Source organism: Oreochromis niloticus, linkage group LG3 (genome assembly GCF_001858045.2).
Source record: "Oreochromis niloticus isolate F11D_XX linkage group LG3, O_niloticus_UMD_NMBU, whole genome shotgun sequence".
Classification (NCBI taxonomy): Eukaryota; Metazoa; Chordata; class Actinopteri; order Cichliformes; family Cichlidae; genus Oreochromis; species Oreochromis niloticus.
Genome location: NC_031967.2, coordinates 9088703 through 9106797, shown reverse-complemented (window position 1 = coordinate 9106797; position 18095 = coordinate 9088703). Strand labels below are relative to the sequence as shown.

General features: G+C 41.3%; 1 protein-coding gene across 8 annotated transcripts; it reads left to right on the top strand.

Annotated features, from left to right (window-relative positions):
- The first annotated feature begins 360 nt into the window (after positions 1–360).
- tdrd7b (tudor domain containing 7 b) lies at positions 361–18046 on the top strand. Of its 8 annotated transcripts, none has more exons than XM_005462501.3 (21): positions 361–568; positions 2093–2299; positions 2475–2619; positions 7363–7570; positions 9838–9882; positions 9974–10047; positions 10409–10617; positions 10727–11089; positions 11168–11475; positions 11552–11744; positions 11834–11945; positions 12410–12612; positions 12695–12829; positions 14043–14126; positions 14355–14489; positions 14647–14757; positions 15051–15199; positions 15320–15561; positions 15689–15872; positions 15960–16120; positions 16245–18046. In XM_005462501.3, exons 2-21 carry the CDS (start codon positions 2093–2095, stop codon positions 16463–16465), a joined length of 3489 nt encoding a protein of 1162 aa, XP_005462558.1. In that variant the 5' UTR covers positions 361–568; the 3' UTR covers positions 16466–18046. The 8 variants fall into 8 exon arrangements, with proteins under 8 accessions (XP_005462558.1, XP_003457705.1, XP_005462560.1 ...); XM_005462503.2 differs by lacking the exon at positions 361–568 and adding an exon at positions 862–882; XM_005462502.4 differs by lacking the exon at positions 361–568 and adding an exon at positions 916–1219.
- Positions 18047–18095: the final 49 nt, after the last annotated feature.

Genomic DNA, 18095 nt, shown 5'->3' with positions numbered 1-18095 from the left:
TAAAATTTTAACGGGCGGTTAAAAGCCACATCATCACATTTTACAGGGGAGGCAAATAAGTAGTCAGATTGTTTTACAGTTTGGTTTCTGTTCAACAAAATAACCATGTCAATTAATACACTAGTCTAATTGTGCTATGTTAGTAATAAGTGAATATTAAAAGAAAGGATACATTAAATTGGCCTGGGGAGACAACTCTCTTCTTTTGTTATGTTATGCTGTTGTTATATTTTTATTTTGGGTTGGTCACTTATTACACTTATTAGACATATCTGTGTTACAGTAACACGAAGGCCCTTCATGCGTTATTGCACACACACACACACACACACACACACACACACACACATACAAACAACCGTTTTGGTGTGGATGGATCGGGTCCCTGGATGCGTATTGACGTGTAATTATCCAGAGGCCTATGCGCAGCCGACCAATCAGGTGGCGGAGGAGAGGCTGTGCCTGCCGGCCGGCACACACCGGGAACGAAGCCAACCCCCGTGGCGGTGACAGCGCCAAAGCGACTGGACCAGGTCCTGACTTCACCACCTCGTCCGTGTAGAGCAAGGTAGACTGTTCTGGTAGCTTTTAGAATAACTTACATGGGGCTTAAAAAGTTTAACTCCTAATAAAGCTTGGCCGGTGGTGTTTTTTTGTGTTTTTTGGGCTACTCCCGGATTTGATGGTTGAAAAGTTTTCAATCGGTCTAGCAAACTTTATTTCCGGCAGCTACTTTCAAAATTAAAGCTATTGTTAGTCATTTGCCTTGGGAAAAGTAACCGGAGTATCGCAGTTGTTTTATTATGAAGGCAGGATTTATATAGTTCCGGTATTTTGATATCGCTTTTTAACCAAGTCGACGGAGCCACTGTCCCGGCTTTGGTATGAGGATTTAACTCGATATTGCGCGCAGTATGGTCGCATAAGCGGGCTGTATACCGGTGTGCTCTGTTGGTGTGATTTTATTTTTTCAGAGCCACTTAAGCACAGTTTTTGCTCATGAAACTCATAAAGGCAGAAGAAGTTAAAGCAAATAGTTTTGTCCCGATGGAGGGTGTGGAGTTGAAGTGTGACACGTTACGTCATTCATCCCTCTCCCGTCTGCTGTCTGCGCTGCTCAGAGTGGCCATATCAACAAGTGGCCTAAAGCCATCTCATTCTGAAATAGTCTGATACTTTAACTTCATCCTGCTCCAGTTCCACCACCTTCTTCATCACGGTACTACCTGAACGGATAAATATATTTAGAAATACTTTAATTTGAATAATTGATTTTTCGGGGACCAATTTCGAAAGAAGATCAGATATCGTTTGTGTTTCCCAAAGTGCAAAGTTGACTCTTTCCGAGTGTGCCCGATCTCGCGTATTCCTAAATTTTAGTCATTGTTATTTTTTTAAGGGGCAAGTTGAGGATTTCCACTTGTTGTTTACACTCCAGTGTGTCTGGACCCCTAATTCTGCTTTCAGGGTGTGTCTCCATGTCGGTCAGAAGCGAGATTTGATACCAAATGCTTGTTGAAATCTTTTCGTTTTACTTTTGCCTAAAGTTCGAAAGGGAGCAGCTCTGTATGTTTCAATTCCGCTGCAGGGCGCTTTAGTTTGGAAACCGAAAGCATTTTTGTGCAGAGAGATGGAATGTAACAGCCTTTTTTCAAAATAAAAACACAAACAAGAGGAGCTCTTTGCCAAACAGATGGATCAACAGATGGCGTGGATCTATTTATTTACTGTATTTTTCAAAAGCAGGTTTTTATTTTTGTTTGCTTTTGTTTTACATTTGTTTGCTTTGGTCATGGATGTTTTTTTTTTATGTCTAAAAGAAAAAGCAAATACTGTACTGATACTATGACTTCTGAATTCAGTTGCAGTTTTACTTTGCAACAGAGATTTAGATTTGAATACACTGCTTGTTTCTTGAAATCTGATCAACACTTCATGGAAACTTGCCTAACCAGTCCTTCATTGACCTACAGGGTAAACCCAGCCTGTGTGGACATTTGAATGGGTTTGTGTCATTATCAGATTAAAAGATTTCAGAACTGAAGTGTTTAAAAAATTGCGTTTTGGGTTTGTTTTTGTTTTTTTCCTTCAGATGGCTGATGCGGAAGTGGCGAAAAAAATGCTGCGGGGAATCCTGCAGTCCAACAAAGGTGGAGTGTCATTGTCACACCTGCAGTCAGAGTATAAGGAGCTGACTGGGGAGCACATACCACATAAGCAGATGGGACACAGCAACCTGGATGCTCTTCTAGCCAACATGCCATCTTTAGTCCGCATGGAGCGCAGCCGCTCGGGAGAGGTGTGTGTCGATGACATAAGCGGCAATGAATGATATATATTTTTCTGCTTTCTTTCTTTAAACACATCATTGGCAGATTGTTACATTGTGTGATGTGCATTACGCCTGCAGGATTTAACCATGTCTACATTACATTAGAGCACAACTGCATGCTTGTTGCATTCTCTATTTCCAGATGGTTTATTTTGCCTCAGGGGCCAAGGAGACAGGTCATCTAGCCAAGGTGGTGGCTCGTCAGCGCACATCCAAGAAGACGGGTCGACCTCACCTCGTCAACACCCAGATGAGGGTCAAACCAGCTGCCCCCCTTGTCCTCAATGGTAAAAAAAAAAAAAAAAAAAAATCCGGGACCCGTACAGGGATGTCCAAGTCAGCATATTCATAATGAATGTGTGTTGATCAGTTAATTAGATCATTTGTTAGTAAAAGGAGAGGATTTGGTGCTGCTTATACTCTGCCTAGAGGTGGGCCTCCAGGTGCATTGTGGGATGAAGTCAGAGAACGAGTAACATCAGACGTGGTAACAGGAAAGCTAATCAGAAACTTCTTTTTGGAAGAATGAGTCAACATTCTTCCCGATGAGCAGGTCTGAGCTCCAGCTTTCACAAATACTTTGACTGCTGTGCTGCTGATAAAGAAGGTTCAAACAATCCTTAAATCCAAAGGTTACTGTTTTTCGTTCCTTCAACCGTATGACTCTTTGATAAAGAAACAGAAGCATAGATTTGTTAATAGATTATTAGCTTTCAAGTACATCTTTGTTTATGCATGACCATTTTAGAGAAACTGGCAAATATTTTCATTCAAAGTTTGGCAATGTTTTTCTGTTTTGCTGGTATTTTGTTTAAGTTCCAGTGCGTTTGACCTCCTGGGCCAACATAGACAACAGTAACTGGAGACCGCAGCTTGACCCAAATTATTTGGATCATGTGCAGTCAACTCACGATCTCTAATGCGCTCTTCACAGAAAGCGGCGAGGCATCCCCTTGCAGTCAGTTGCCATCTTCATACTAATGTTGATGCGTCAAGAAGGCAATAATATGGGGATAAAACAGCAATAAGACTGACTCAGTCTGCTAATGGTCTTAAACTGAACAGAGTCTGCAATCTGTCTAATAATATTGTCATTAACTGAATTCAATCTCAAATCTGTTGGTATCTACATCAGAAGAGTCAGGGGTGTGCTTACAGTCAGCAGGCTGCAGAAGAATAAATATGTGAATGATATACAGGTGAACTCCTATGTTAGAAATTGCTTGGGACTTTTTGTGGTCCTGAGGATTGAAACTCAGATGGAGCGCAGGCTTTATTCAGAGATAAATATATAAATTTCATACAGAAATAAAATCTGCAGTGCTCAACAAATTTAATAAACCACCTGTGATAAAAACAAGAAAACACAAAAAATGTAAAAATGTATCAAAAACTTGTTTAAAAGTTACTGAATTCAATTCAATTCACCGAACTGAATTTCTGTTTGTATACCCACATTTGAACTGGCACATTGGACTTTTCTGAGAAGTCAGATGTTTATCAATCATAGCATTCAACCACTAAAACTAATTCTTCAGTTAAGGCGTGCAGGTAAATAACTGCGATAACTTTAGAAAAAAAAATGTATTTCACTGTTTTTGTGTTGTTGGGGGGTTTTTTTAGCTTTTTTGTTAATTAGCAAATTTGACCATTCATGGATAACTACAATAATTATTTTTTAGCATTAAAAATATTTAGATTAAAGAGCTTCTGTATACTTGCAGATGAACCAATAATGAAGCATTAAAAAGTATTTTGGTAATTACCAGTAAGGCTGATTTAGGGCAATGAAAATACTGTTACTGTGACACATGTGTAAATGTGCCCGACGCTCTGGGTTTTTCGGCAGTGTGTGAAACTGAATCAGAGCTATGCACCAGGGCTGCTGTCACACAACCTGGTTTTACAACTGATGGGCTGATAGAGAAGAGCAGCCACACTGCTGACTGAAAAGATCAACTCGAACCTGACCATCATTCATATTTAGAACTTGCGGTTCATAATATTGTAAAACACATCACAGAGACAAAACATTTTTACATATTTATTAACTCTCAAAGTCTGCTGTTGTCAGTAATTTGAAAAGTTTATATTTCATATTATATTTCAAAGTTAATTGGCACAGCTCGCCAAATGGCACTAAGAGGAATTTAACTCTTACATGTTATACTATTTATATTGCTGCGTTCGATTGCAAGTGTCTGAAGAAGAAAGCATGAGACTGGAAATGTTGCACATATTAATTTAACTATAACTCTAACATACTTATATTCAGACATTAATGGAACACACCTAATAAGTGTGTTTTGGCAACTAGTAATCGTGCCTACTGACGGGAAGTAAAAGGAAGAAAGAAACATGAATGTTGCTCTGTGTGTGTGCGCACTGCTGAGAAAGGACAAGGAGACATGTTTTTATTCTGCTCACTGTAAAAAGTTAAACTAGATGTATCCTCATATGCATCGGCATTTTTCCCTTCCTCTGACTCTCCATCAGGTTCAGTTCGGAGTAAAAATCCCAGTATTTATCATTCTGCAGTCACACATGCAAGAGCATGAATATGTGGAGCTCAGCTAGAAAAAGCGATTGAAGACTGAGTAAATTACATCACAAAATTGAACATATGTTCGCAAAACAACCTAAAGATTGGACGTTGTTGTATTGTTGTAGAATATACACCCTAATGTTGCAGTTTTCCTGAGAATCATAGAAAAAAACACTTTTCAGAGATAAACTGAGAGCTCAATTTGGCAAGTGAGCCATTTAGTGGAGCCATCTGCTGTGTAAAAGCCCAATGACGATGACGGAGCAGTTTTGTAGTACCCAAACTTTCCCATTTTCACACAACAAAAAGGAGCTTTTCCAGACGCCTCTAGTGCTACAGTGCAGCAGTGCTGCAGCAGCAGCATAGAAACAGAAGTGGTGTTCAGTGTCTCTCTCAGTACTGTGACAATGCAAAATGCAAATGCTTTATGTGCTGCAGCCTCACAGTTTGTAGATGAACAGCTGCCCTGTTTAACTGCCCCTCTGTGGAGACCTGTTCATCCTTTAGGTACTAAGAATATCTCACACACTCAGACAAGCAGCTCCACGGTATTCAGGGCTGCACGTGAGCATCAGGTGTACCGAGATCTCAGCCCATATACATCCTTACTGCGTGTCCACAAACATTTCTGAACTTTTATTTATCGTTTTGCATTCACACACACACACTTGCACTAAAAGATTTACAGTGCATACACATGTGCTAGACTGTGATGCTGCAGGATATTCTGAGAGCCAGAGGAGGAAGTGGGAGGTGGTAGTGCAGGGAGGAGAAAGAGAGAGGGAGACAAAGGAGTAGAGGAGAGAGAAAGAGTGGCAGTGAGACGGTTGGAGGAGAAGAAAGATGGAGGGATGGTGAAATGGTAAGGAGACAGGGAAGGAAGGAGTCAAAAAAAGGAGAGAGAGGGAGGGAGAGGGGGATGTTGAAATCCGAGGCTAACACGGTCTGTAGCAGCTGAGAGTCAGCTGCAAGCGAGGAGACGCTGATTCACAAATCAAGCTCTCTCTTCCCCACGCACATGCACCCTCTCCTTCTCTCCTCCCCGCTTGGGTTATTGATATTCAGGCAGAGACAGACCAGGGACTGTGTGTCCATGCCGGTGAGGTGATGCAGCGTCTGCTCTTAGTGTTGGTGTGTATGTTTGTGGGTGTTTGTCCTTGACTGTATCTGCATGTGGATTTATGCTTATGCCTGCTGAGTTTCTCTAATGTGTGTGTGTTTGTGTGTATAGTTCAGTGATTTATTAACTGGCTGATTTATTAATTAACTGAGTGCCAGTGGCCAATAGGATGTCCACAGAATAGATTTAGATGCGGGAATTGCCTACTGATGACTTTTGAAGTCACTGGCTGATGAAGGAGCTCTTTTCTCTCAGTAGAAATTGTGGAGATTCAGTGGGAACAGAGTGAATAAGAAAGCAGGAGAAAGTTCTGGATCTCACAGAGAAGCAAAGAGATTGAGAAGAAAGAGTGGAGATAAAAGAAGAGTCAGTGTGAGGAAGAAATGAAAAGGACAGAGTGTGGGAGTGTAAATGACTAAGGGTTATGCACAAGGAGGTATACTGGTGAGGTCATCGCGCAGAAATGTGATGTCAGGACAAATGTGAATGGTGTAACTCTGACTTTCCATCTTTCTGCTGGATAAACAGGGACTATAATGGATTACAATTACTGGATTTATACTCACATCAGACTAATCCTGATGTTTTTTGTTACATGTACTCCCAGTCTTAAACTAAACATATACACCATACAGTTGAACTTGTTTTTCACCTTAGCTGTGCCAGTTGAAAGGAATAAACTTTGCTTTCCTTTATTGCTTCAAGCTAAATAAGGCATCTGTTCAATAACTGGTGCACTACAGCCATGTGTCGGTTATCTTAACTGAACATAAAGACTGGAAGCAAGTGGAAACACCTAGATTTGCTCCTTTTAGATTTTAAAAGTACATCAGTTCTGCAGCACTGAAGCTAAAAATCTCTGTTAGATCTTTTTTGCTTTTTTTTTATACAAAAACATAAGTATGAAGTTTGAATACTATAGCAGCAATTTCATTACTGTCTTCTTGATTTTTGTACTAATCTTAAGCCAACCCTCGTAGCAGTGACATGTGTTTTCTATATTTCCATCTTAATCTGAACAACCTTCATCTTGCACGCCCATTTATTACACAAGCTGTGTGAAAATTTAAACAGAGAAGCTGAAAGCCTTGATTATACTTTCCGTGTCAGCGAGCCTGCTAGGGTTCTTTCAGGCCCGGGTGACATAAATGCCTGTTTTTTTCCACGTGGACTTAGTGGTTCTCAGACAATTTACAGTAGAACGCAACAACTGCAAGGATTTCAGGCACACTGTCCATGTCCTAGAATCAGGTTTAGCTTAGTTAGGTTGTGTGTGTGTCTGTGTGTGTTTGTGTTTTTGCACTTATATTCACTTCAAGTCCTTAACTTTATTTTTTTTCTTGTTTGCTTTCCCTCTCTCCACAGCCAAACCTCAAAACTCTCTGAGGCAACCGAACCACCGTGGCCGAGGCGGGGGTAGAGGAGGAGGCCCTGGCCGTGGGGGTGGACATGGGGACTTCAGACAGGCAAGAGACTTAAGGGATGGCCCATCAGAGGGCAAGACAGGGGGGCATCCGAACAAGATGTCCAGTCAGAACACTTCCAACAGGAAAGGAAACCAACCTCCAGACAAGTGAGTAAAGGAATTTGGATTTGGATGAGAGTGAGTAGATCCAGAGGGAAGGTTGAGAAGAGCAGTGTTTCACTTTTCAGATCAGATTGTCAGTTAAATTTATTTATTTGATTAGATGATATAAAATGCCCTCAATAACAAAATCCAGTCTTTGGAACTGGACAAAAAAGTGAAAAATTCTTTAGGGTTTTACAATAAAAAGACCTAGTTACCTATCCTTCAACCCCACTTACATGTATCAGTCATCAACCAGACTTCCACAGTCCTTTGGAAACCCATGTAGAGTAATGTGCCACAGGCAGCTGTGCTCAAAAAATTCAGATCTCATGCCAGAAAAGTTGTTTTAAAATATTTCAGTCATGGAAGATATAAAAGAGCTAATTTTGTAGTGGTCTTTATTTGCTTTTATAAAGTTATAGGCAATGTAAAAAATCATTGCAACCCTCTCTTTCTGCCTTCTCTCCACCTGTGTGAGCTGAGCTGAATCAAAATAGTCTGCTCGTGAATGGATGTCTGGTTGAACTCTGCTTGGTTTCTGGGTGATAACCATCTCCCTGCTGCTGCTGTTTATTCAGCACTGGGCTGCTGATGCGCTCTCTACATTATTCTGGTTCTCTCTCTGTGTTCTGTCTCCCTTCATTCTTTCTATCTTTGTTCTTCCTTCTTTTTGCTTCTTTTTTGTAAATGTATCTAACATTGTTCCATTTGTACTCATGCTGCTGCTGTCATTTGCTACATCTCTAATTTAGTTAACTACCGCATTGTTTGTTGTTGAGGAAGCTAATCGTGCTAAATACCGTCTTTTTGCAGTGCTTAAACAATGAATCAAAAATGACTTCTGCTCAATGACTGTTTCTCCCACTTCCATCCACCCACTATTTAGTTCACTGTCCTGTGAAAACAACTGACATCAGTTCTATATCTGTATCACTGAAGGTGCTCAGTGTGCTGCTGGGCCTCTGTAATACAATGGGGCAACAGGGTGGGACGCCTGGTGTATTGGCAGGGGACACGAGCCCAGTGCAGGGGGAGCATGAGCCCGTTTTAATCCCTGTTCTATTCTGTGGTAGATTAACTCTTCTAAACCGGCACAGAGTGAATCAGCACATCTCTGTATCCCTCTAGATGTTCCACCGTGCAAGCCAGAGTCATCATCATTTATTTGTGTGTGTGTGTGTGTGTGTGTGTGTAGTGTGTGCAGTAGCACTATGGGCTGCCTGGATGTGCAAGCTGTAAATTCAGTAAAAAGACAGGCGCAGTACAACACTGAATTACATTTAAAGATCATTTATATGTCATTTGATGAAAAACCAGTGAAGTAAGGAAAACGTTAATTAAGTTGAAGACGGTTCATTAGATTACTGTAGGTACAATAAAAGCTCATAACTTTAGAAAACGACTATATTTGTCTCAAATTAAAAACTACTCTTCTTCATTCTTGCCAGCGTACTGAGGCAGGCAACATAGGGGAAACACTTGGACACAGCTTTATATCTGCACACTGCACGATTGAACCTGTTGTACTGCTTTCAATCATTTTATTTATATAAGAAAACACTGGACATTGTGATTGATGGAGACCTCCACATTAATGTTGCTACACCAACATAACATATGTAGTTATTCAGGGCGCCTCAATAAAAAGCCTGAATTTACTTTTCATTGTTTATTCCTTCAGTGTGTTTTCACCACCTCCACAGGCCTCAAAAATAAAGAAAGAGGTCAGTGTAGTGCACATTTCCTGTTATTGTGTTTTGTAATATACAGATTTTATGTGTAGGTAAGACATTCTAATGTCCTCACAGCCATTTGGGGCTCTTGCTCTGTTTATTGACTGCATGATTACATTAACATGTACCTGAGTGAGGCAAGACTTCTGACTGAAGATTGGAGAAATGTTTAAACAAAGCTGTGTGATTGAGTTGACCCACAGGCATGATAAGGATGAGGGGCAGACGAAATTGATGGAAGCTCAGTGAAGATTTCAGCAGAATAAAGAGATGGATATTCTACTCAGTGTAGAGATAGAGGTACTCAGCAGATCAATGCATTGGGAAACTAGTGCAATGCAGTTCCTGCTGTGCAGTGTCTCAGGATTAACAGGTCATCATTCTGAGAACAGATCAAAATTTGCTTTTGAACTTTAGCAAGCTATCTGGTTGGACTTTGAAATGTTACCTCAGTCATTTTGAAGCTGTCGTTGTGCTTTGCCTCAAATACGATAGAAGACCTTCCAGCTCCAAATCAAATGTAATGTTTTTTTAAAGGATGCCCCAAGAGTCAGACGTTCTAAACAAAGAAGGAAGAAACAGGTAGACAGCCTGTCATCAGTATTTTCTTTTTCTTTGCTTTTAGAACTTACAAAAAACTAATTATCCTTCTTGTTTGTTCTCTTGTGTTCAGGAGGATGACCCTACCGTCACGGTTTCAGAAGGAGGTGCACGCTCACCTTTCCAGAAACTCCCAGCAGACCGCTCGTAAGTAGGACAGGCTCCTTTTCAGCACACTAAAAATACATGTTGTGTATCGTTCTGTCCTCCGAATCAGCAGAAGACAATTCGTTTCTGATTATTAGTGATTTTGTTTTTTAATATTGCTCTTGCTTTTATTTTGGGTTGCCTTTGAGTCAGCACATAAAAATAGAAGTAATGGGACTTTTGTCACTCTCCTATTTTGTTTTCTCTTTTGCTTCTATTTCACTTTTAGAGGGGAAGTCACGTCATTCAATCTAATAGTTTAGGTCCAAGGAAATAATTACTTTAGAAGCAGTAGTGGCCTTTATACATGTGTCTGATCTTTTTTTCCCTTCTTGTCTGTTTTTCTCTATTTATCTTCCAGCACCCTCAAACTTAAATGAGAGCTTTGGTTCTGGGAAAGGAAAGCCCTACAACCCCCAACTGGTCCAAGGTCACATCAGAGAGATCTTGGCGAAGTACAGTAATGGCTTCTGGGTGTCGAAACTGCCTCAGATGTACAGAGAGCTTTACAAACAAGACCTGCCCACAGAGGCCATTAAAGACCTGGAGACCTGGACACACATTTGCATAGTATGTGTATTTATTATTCGTGCTTTGGTAGCTTAATAAGGGTTTCTGTTTCGAAGCAATGCAAATGCAAAATGCTTTTGTAATAGGGCTGCTCCGTTTGTTTTTCCAGGTAGAGAAAACCTGCAGCAGCAACCCATCAGAGCGGCTTCTCTACCCTGCCAAGGAACAGACAAACACTTCCTCCTCCTCTTCGCCCATCCTCACCCACCCAAACTCTGCTACAACCACAACCGTGCCCGCAGACAAACCTTTCCAATCCTCTGTCCAACAGAGACCCCCCAGCACTCGTCCGACTCGCTCTGGCTCTCGGTCTTCTCAGTCTCCACCTTCATCCTCCTCTTCACCCAGCCCTCCCTCGTCCCCTGCAACCCTCAGCCCTGACCTGAAGCAGAAGCTGGAGGAACTGTTAGTGAAGTACTCCAGTGGCCTGTGGGCCCATGCGCTCCCCAAGCTCTTCCAGGACACATACAAAGTCAGTAATACTTCAGTATACTTTCATGTACATGCCGGGTGAACCTGATAATATTATTATATCTTATGTGTCTTTAAGACCAAACTGCCAGGACATGTTCTGGTCAACCTCGATCTCCTCTCTGACATCTGCACCATCGACTACCCGATGCCTGACAACCCCAAGAGGGCCATCCTGTACAGGCGAAGCAGTACTGGAGGTGGAGGAGGAGAGGACGAGAACTGCAACAGGAGGAACTCTTCAGCCAATGAGGAGGAGCTGAGGGTGAGGAAGGAGCTGGGGAGGAGGCTCAGCAACCAGGCAGTGCCTCCACTACAGATCCCCAAAGAGGAGTACCCCTCTGTGCTGGTGGTGGAGGCGACCAACACAAACGGGGTTTTACTCAGGTAAGACAGAAGTTGTGCGATTGCGTCTTAACACGGCAGAGAGCATAAATCCCTGACTGTCTCTCCTCCGCTGCAGGTACATCGGTGAGGGTTACTCCCAGGCTCAGGAGTCCATGGAAGATGAAATGAGAGAGTTTTATGGCTTGGACCAAAGCAGCCCAACACCTGTATCGTCCCTATCCTCGGGACAGCTTGTTGCAGTCAGGGCGGAGGAAGAGGAGGAGATTCTGAGGGCACAAGTCTGTGAGGTCATGACTGACAAGGTCAAGGTGAGGGGTCAAACACAGGAAATGACCTGAAGGATTAATTTTAGAAAGTATAAGTTCTCCCTCTGATCTTTTCTTTTTTGGCTCTATAGGTGTATTATGTGGATCATGGCTTCTCAGAGGTGATCAGCAAAAACAAAGCGTTTGAGCTGCATGAGAAGTTCTTTAAACTGCCTTTCCAGGCAACCAAGTGTAAACTGGCAGGTGGGTGTGTTCATTATTTAATCATAAAAACACAATTAATTTAGAAGAAAATTGAGCATTACTTAGAAAAATTCTTTACCATTCTTGTCAAACTTTCCTTTTCCTTTCCTAGTTGGTTCGTATGCACAAAAGACTGAGATTTTATTCCCGGGGATTTTAAGTAAAGTTGCCTCCACACACAGCGAAAAGCTGTGGAGATTAGTCCAAAAATAACTTTTCTCTTTATACGTCATTTTGCACATAACTGTTCGAGTTGTGTAAGTAGATGTCGGTAATGCAGCCAATAAACAGTCGACCAGTCAGAAATGTTCAGTGCTGCAGGGCCCAGTCAGAGTTGTGAGCAGGGACACTTAGAGGTAAATTAAGGTATCCTGAACAGAACTGATCGTTCTATGGAAAAGAGCTTCTCCAAAGGTTTCCAGTACCTGAGAATATATGTTTTTTGTGTCTTTGTGTGTGCCTAGGCCTTGAGCCATTCTGTCAGGACCCGGCGGTGCTGAAGAAGTTTGAGACGATGGCGAGTGGAAAGATTCTCTTGGCCGAGATCCTAGAGAGAGGGCAGACCCCTCTGGTTGTCCTGTACGACACGTCGCAGGATGATGACATAAACATCAATGCTGCCTGCATGAAAGCTCTGCACGACAAGTCGCTAGCAAGTCCGTTACAGGTACCGAAGCGATTGTGCGTGTGGGTGTGGGTATGCATGTGGTGTTGTAACACAGCAAAATTGTTTTTATGGCTCTCCTCAGGTGAACAGCGCTTATATGAATGTGACCATCAGTAGTGTTTGCTCAGATGGGACTATCTACTGTCAGCTTCCCTCCAGAGGTCTTGCCAAAATGAATGAGACACTGGAGAAAATAGAGACGTACTTCCACTCACAGGTAAACGCTTGCTTCGTGTGCTGTCTCAGAGCTGTTTTGGAACTGTAATACTTTTATCAATATGTAGACTGATTATAAACTTGTAGCCTTGATATGTTATATCTACTTATCGTAGTATTAGAGAAAAGCTAAAATAGCTAACATGACTGATATCTTGTCATTTTTAATTGATATGCAAATATTACAGCTGAGCATATGCAGAAGAACAGACAGCATGTTGTAGAAAAAGCAACAATATTATTTAATTTAAATTACATTTATTTCAAGTATATTACGTGATAGTGTCTATTACACACTGTAGCTGTTTATGTTACTATTTTCAGTACAGTTAAATACTGTTAAATGGCTACACTTGAACGTTAGTCTGCGAACAACAGTTGACAAAACAACTCAACTGAACATTGTATATCGTAGTAGCTTTTGTCCAGCAGCAGACCCAGGTGAGACAATTTATTCATTTCAGTTTTCTGCAGATCTGTTTCCGGGACACTTCCACAGTTTCATGGCTATGTTTGAGTAGATTACCTTCAGAAAACTTCATGCTAATTTCAGGCTCTGAGGACATGAATGAGACTCGTTCCAAATGAGAATTTCATTTTCTAGCTCACACTTCTCTTTCTGTGGCTTTACATTTTATCCTTTCTTAGAGCTTTTGTAAAAATGCATTTATTGTCATTAAATAACTGGATCACATTGGGTCATACATACATGCGTCCTGTGTACAAACTGGAAAATATAATCCAACCTTTTATCTCTTCTTCTAATTCTCTTTGAATTAGTAGATGGGAGCTCATCAACTTCATCTTAAAAAGACTTTTGTGAATGTAGCAATGCCATGTGTCTTCTCTCAGGCAGTGTTGTGGACAGATTAAGATTAGGTTGCTAATCTGGAGTTAAGACATGGCCAAGCCACTTAATCTGTTAGCAGCACAGTGCAGCGGATGCTTTTGTAGTTCAGCGGCCTTTAAAGCATGTAGCGTCATTTTTACGTCAGCGTTTGGGTAAACAGAGCAGAGGTGCCAGTGTGTTTTGTTAAGACGGAAGATTTATTGGATCAGATGATTTTAGGTCAAAAATGCACAGAATGAAACATTAAACATTAAAGAAATGTACATTTTAGATCAAAGTCACATTGTAACAGTGTAGTCAAATGTAACAATTATGTTTTTTTGTTTTCTTATTAAAGATTTTAATTCCATTCATTTTATTCCAGGTAACATCAGAGTTCCTTGTCTCCCGACCTTTTTGTGGGAAAAGATGTTTGGCTCGCTACAAAGGAAAATGGTCCCGTGTCGAGGTAACTGTTTCCTGCAATAAACAATGTGAATTATTAAACAAGTTCAAGTAAGGAACAAAATGACTGTTGCACAATAGAGGACCATTTATTTCCTTTTGTTAACCTTTGATAAGCAGTCACTACCTCAGTTAATCCTTGTGTTGCAATCAGTACAAAGTATAGTTATCTGTTTATCTATAACTTTTCTCTGAGGCAGTTTAAAAACGTGAGGCTTCCTTGTCTCTTTAGATCACCAACCTTCATGGCAGCAGAGTGTTGGACATCCTGTTCATTGATGTGGGCGTGCAGGCTTCTGTCGAGGTGTTTGAGCTGAGGGAGATTCCTCCCCCATTCCTCCGTGACCTTATGGCTATCCCACCACAGGTCAGGGTCTATGTCTTTAATGTGCAGACAGTGAACACCCGACCAGAGAAATAAGTGATAAGATCATATATGATATTTATACAGTTAGGATTTAGACGGTATCTGTAGAAATGTGGGCATATTGTTAGATAAGCTGATGCATGCAACCTGTGTTCAGGCTGTGAAGTGCTGTCTAGCAGACCTGGCTGTCAGTGTTGGATCCTGGACTCCAGATGCTGTGCAGTGGCTTCGAGACAAAGTGTTGAACACCACTGACTGTAGTATGAAGGTAAACGGCTTTGTCCCCTTTATAAATGTATTTTTTGGCATTTTGATCTGAAGAGATGGAGATGATGATAAAAAATGTTACAAAAATTCACACTATGCTTTTTTTTTTACATATAGCAATATATTTAGATTGATTTAAAAACTTAAAACAACAGTGAAAAGTGTTCTAATATATTCTATTCTAAAATATTCTACTATGAAGAAGCTAAACGCAGCCTTAAATGTGTTAAATGAGTTTTCTGTGTTTTTTTTTCTCTGTGTTTTTCTCCTTTGTGTCCCTCCACACTCACCAAGGTTGCCAAAGTGGATGAAAAGAAGCGCTGCATTCACGTCCACTTATTCACAGACAAGAACTTCCATGACCCGGACCGCAGCCTCAACCGTCAGATGGCCCAGTCTGAGCTGTTAAAGCAGCAACCAGACGTCTTCCTGACCAGCCACAGGTTCTCGATGATGGTTTTTCACCTGTTAACTTTGTGCCGTCTAGCTAATGTCTATTTTTTTCTCTTCTTTCTCAGTTGTAATTCATTTAAACTGAATTTCTAGTTTTATGACTTTCTCAGCTCTGCCAGGATTTCCACACCTACTTCATCCACCAAGACCTCCAGTGCCAGTAACTCCACCAATGGCAGCCCAACATCAGCTAATGTCCCAGTCAAGCCTCACCTCAGGAGGGCTCTGTCGGGACCCAAAGGCAGTGGAGGTGGTGGAAACACCACCACCACCCCCAGCAGCCCGACAGAAACACCATCATCCCCCACATCCTCTCTCCAGCTGCCACCACCATTAGAGCTGCCCACTATAGGTACCAAGGACGAGTATATTGTCTAAAGAAAACACTGCTGTCTTTTTTAAACACCCACCGTACAGTATATACTGCATTCGAATGCTCTAATCCTCAATGTTCTTATTTCACATTGGACTTTTTTCAGGAAACAACATGGATGTATACGTATCATTGGCGTGCCACCCCGGCCACTTTGTGCTACAGCCATGGGGAGACATGTACAGACTGGTAGTGCTGATGGGAGAGATGATACTCTACTACAATAAAACAGAGGAGAAACCACTAAATATAGAGAAGAATCAGATTTATGCTGCTAAAGTGGAAAACAGGTGAGTTTACAACTACAAATCTAACAACGTATGCTGTTAAGAACTTGAATTGTAAGTTCGTGTGCTTTCTCTCCATCGATTCTTCAGCTGGCATCGTGTGCTGGTGAAGGGAGTTCTGAACAGTGGCTTGGTGTCTGTTTATGAGTTGGACTATGGTAAGCACGAGCTGGTCAGCTGCACACAGCTCAGACCTCTGATCAAAGAGTTCAGGCAGCTGCCGTTTCAGGGAATCACTGCTCAGCTGGCTGGTGAGTACACATCACATGACACTCAGTCAACTGGGCTATACAATTACATCAATCTGCAAGACCTCCGTTTGATTTATGACTTATTATTTATTTATGCCTGGTTCTCATTTGTTTTGACCCGCAGGAGTGAAGCAAAGGCAGTGGTCCGAGGAGGCCTCCATTGTTTTCCGGCACCACGTGGAGAAGAAGCCTATGGTGGCCCAGCTGGAGGCCGTACAGGAAGCCACCAACCCATGGGAGAGGAAGCTGACTGTCTTCCTAGTTGACACTTCCCAGGAAGAAAAGGACACCTGGGTGCATGACATCATGGCTGAGTTTGCAGATGAGCTGACCAACGAGCTGTAAACAATAGAGGACCACTGAGAAGTCTTACTAGTCAGATCCTGTTGATCAAAGAAGGCACAGTGTGTCGTGGATAGAAAAAATAGAAGAAGCTTATCTGTCTTTATCTATATACCTACCATCTAGTTGGATTAAAGAAAGGAAGAAAAGGGTTTCCTAAAGAGATGAACAGAGTTTGAGAAGTAAGCGGAGAGGGGACACTGAGATGTTTGGCAGCATGTAGAGGAACGAAGATGACACGAAGAAATGAAGGCACCGTAGCTGCTGTAGTGTTAAAGGCTGTACACAGAAGGATGCTGTGATGTGATGTGATTTGAGTTACTGCAGTGTGACCAATGGACAGCATGCCCATTCATGATGACCAAGTCCATACTTGATACAAACAGATCTACAGTACAAAAATAAACTGTTAATTAAATCAATATAACCTCGCAGAGCAGTCAGAATGGTACAGCATGCATTCAAATATTTGACATGGGCTTTAATCCAAAGCATCCTAAAGTACCATGTCCGGTTTTAGTGTGTGGCATCCTGGGAAAGCCAGAACACCCTCAATCCTGCCAATGTGAGCACCACACAAAGTGTGTAAAACTGAACCGAGCAAGTTCTCTCGCGCAAGGAAGACGTACAGTATATGCACCCGTTTACCAAATCTGCTTTTGGGATGGTGCTTCTCAGTGTCACAAAGTATACAAAAAGTGGAGCAAACATTCCAATGAAAGTAGGAGAAGAGGGAGGTGGTACGAGGGAGAGCAGGAGCTTTTATTCTGAAATTACTTCATGTGCAAAATATAAGTAACTGGTATTCAGTGGAAAGTATCAAATTAATGATGAGCATTTTTTATTTGTCTGCTGGACTTATTAGTGAAATACAACACAGAATTTATTGTGGTTTGAAGATGAGTTTTACAGTGTGGATGTGTAAAACTTCGGTGTAGGTTTGGGATTTACAGTTTTATTAAAAAATGAAGGCTAAATAATGCATCAAAGCTACATTGTGACCAGCTGTAAACAAGATAAATGTGTATTTTTAGAATCTCAAAAGTCTAACATACGAGAGAAAATGCATGACAAACTCCTGATTATAACTCCTGTGACGTCAGTGCCTCGTCCATCTCTGTGCTTTTTCGGGAATTTGATATTTCTGGCTCATGTTTCCGTTTCTTGCCTGGCATTGAGACGTTAATCTCGGCAGATTACTCGTGCTGCATGTTACAGATTCCCTGAGCTGCGTGCACATACGGTTTAGTTTGACGTTATAGTAAGAACAATAATCATTAATATTAATACGCAGATTAAGTTTAATGTAGTGATATATTTATAGAGTTTTAAATGGAGGATAAGTTCGGCTTATGATTGGGATCGGTACCACTGCTAAATGTCGGCCTGATGTGGGATTTGATTCTGAAATGTGAAACTTTTCTTTCTGATGATTTGGATGTGCAATTCTAATTCTGACGGTAGCCGACCTGACATTATCTTATTTATATTTAACTTATATTCTCTGGATAATAATGATCAATATCATTCCTATTTTGTTTAACAATGACCTGGAAACAATAAAAAAGATGTTTTTGGAATGAAGTCTGCTGTGATGTGATGCTCGTTGTGATGTGTCATCACTTTTTTAGTG

Coding starts and splice junctions, on each gene's coding strand:
- tdrd7b (XM_005462501.3), top strand. CDS start 2,093: ATGGCTGATGCGGAAGTGGCGAAAAAAATGCTGCGGGGAATCCTGCAG. Junction 10,618..10,726: donor CCTGGACACACATTTGCATA/GTATGTGTATTT, acceptor TTGTTTTTCCAG/GTAGAGAAAACCTGCAGCAG. Junction 11,745..11,833: donor TCATGACTGACAAGGTCAAG/GTGAGGGGTCAA, acceptor TTGGCTCTATAG/GTGTATTATGTGGATCATGG.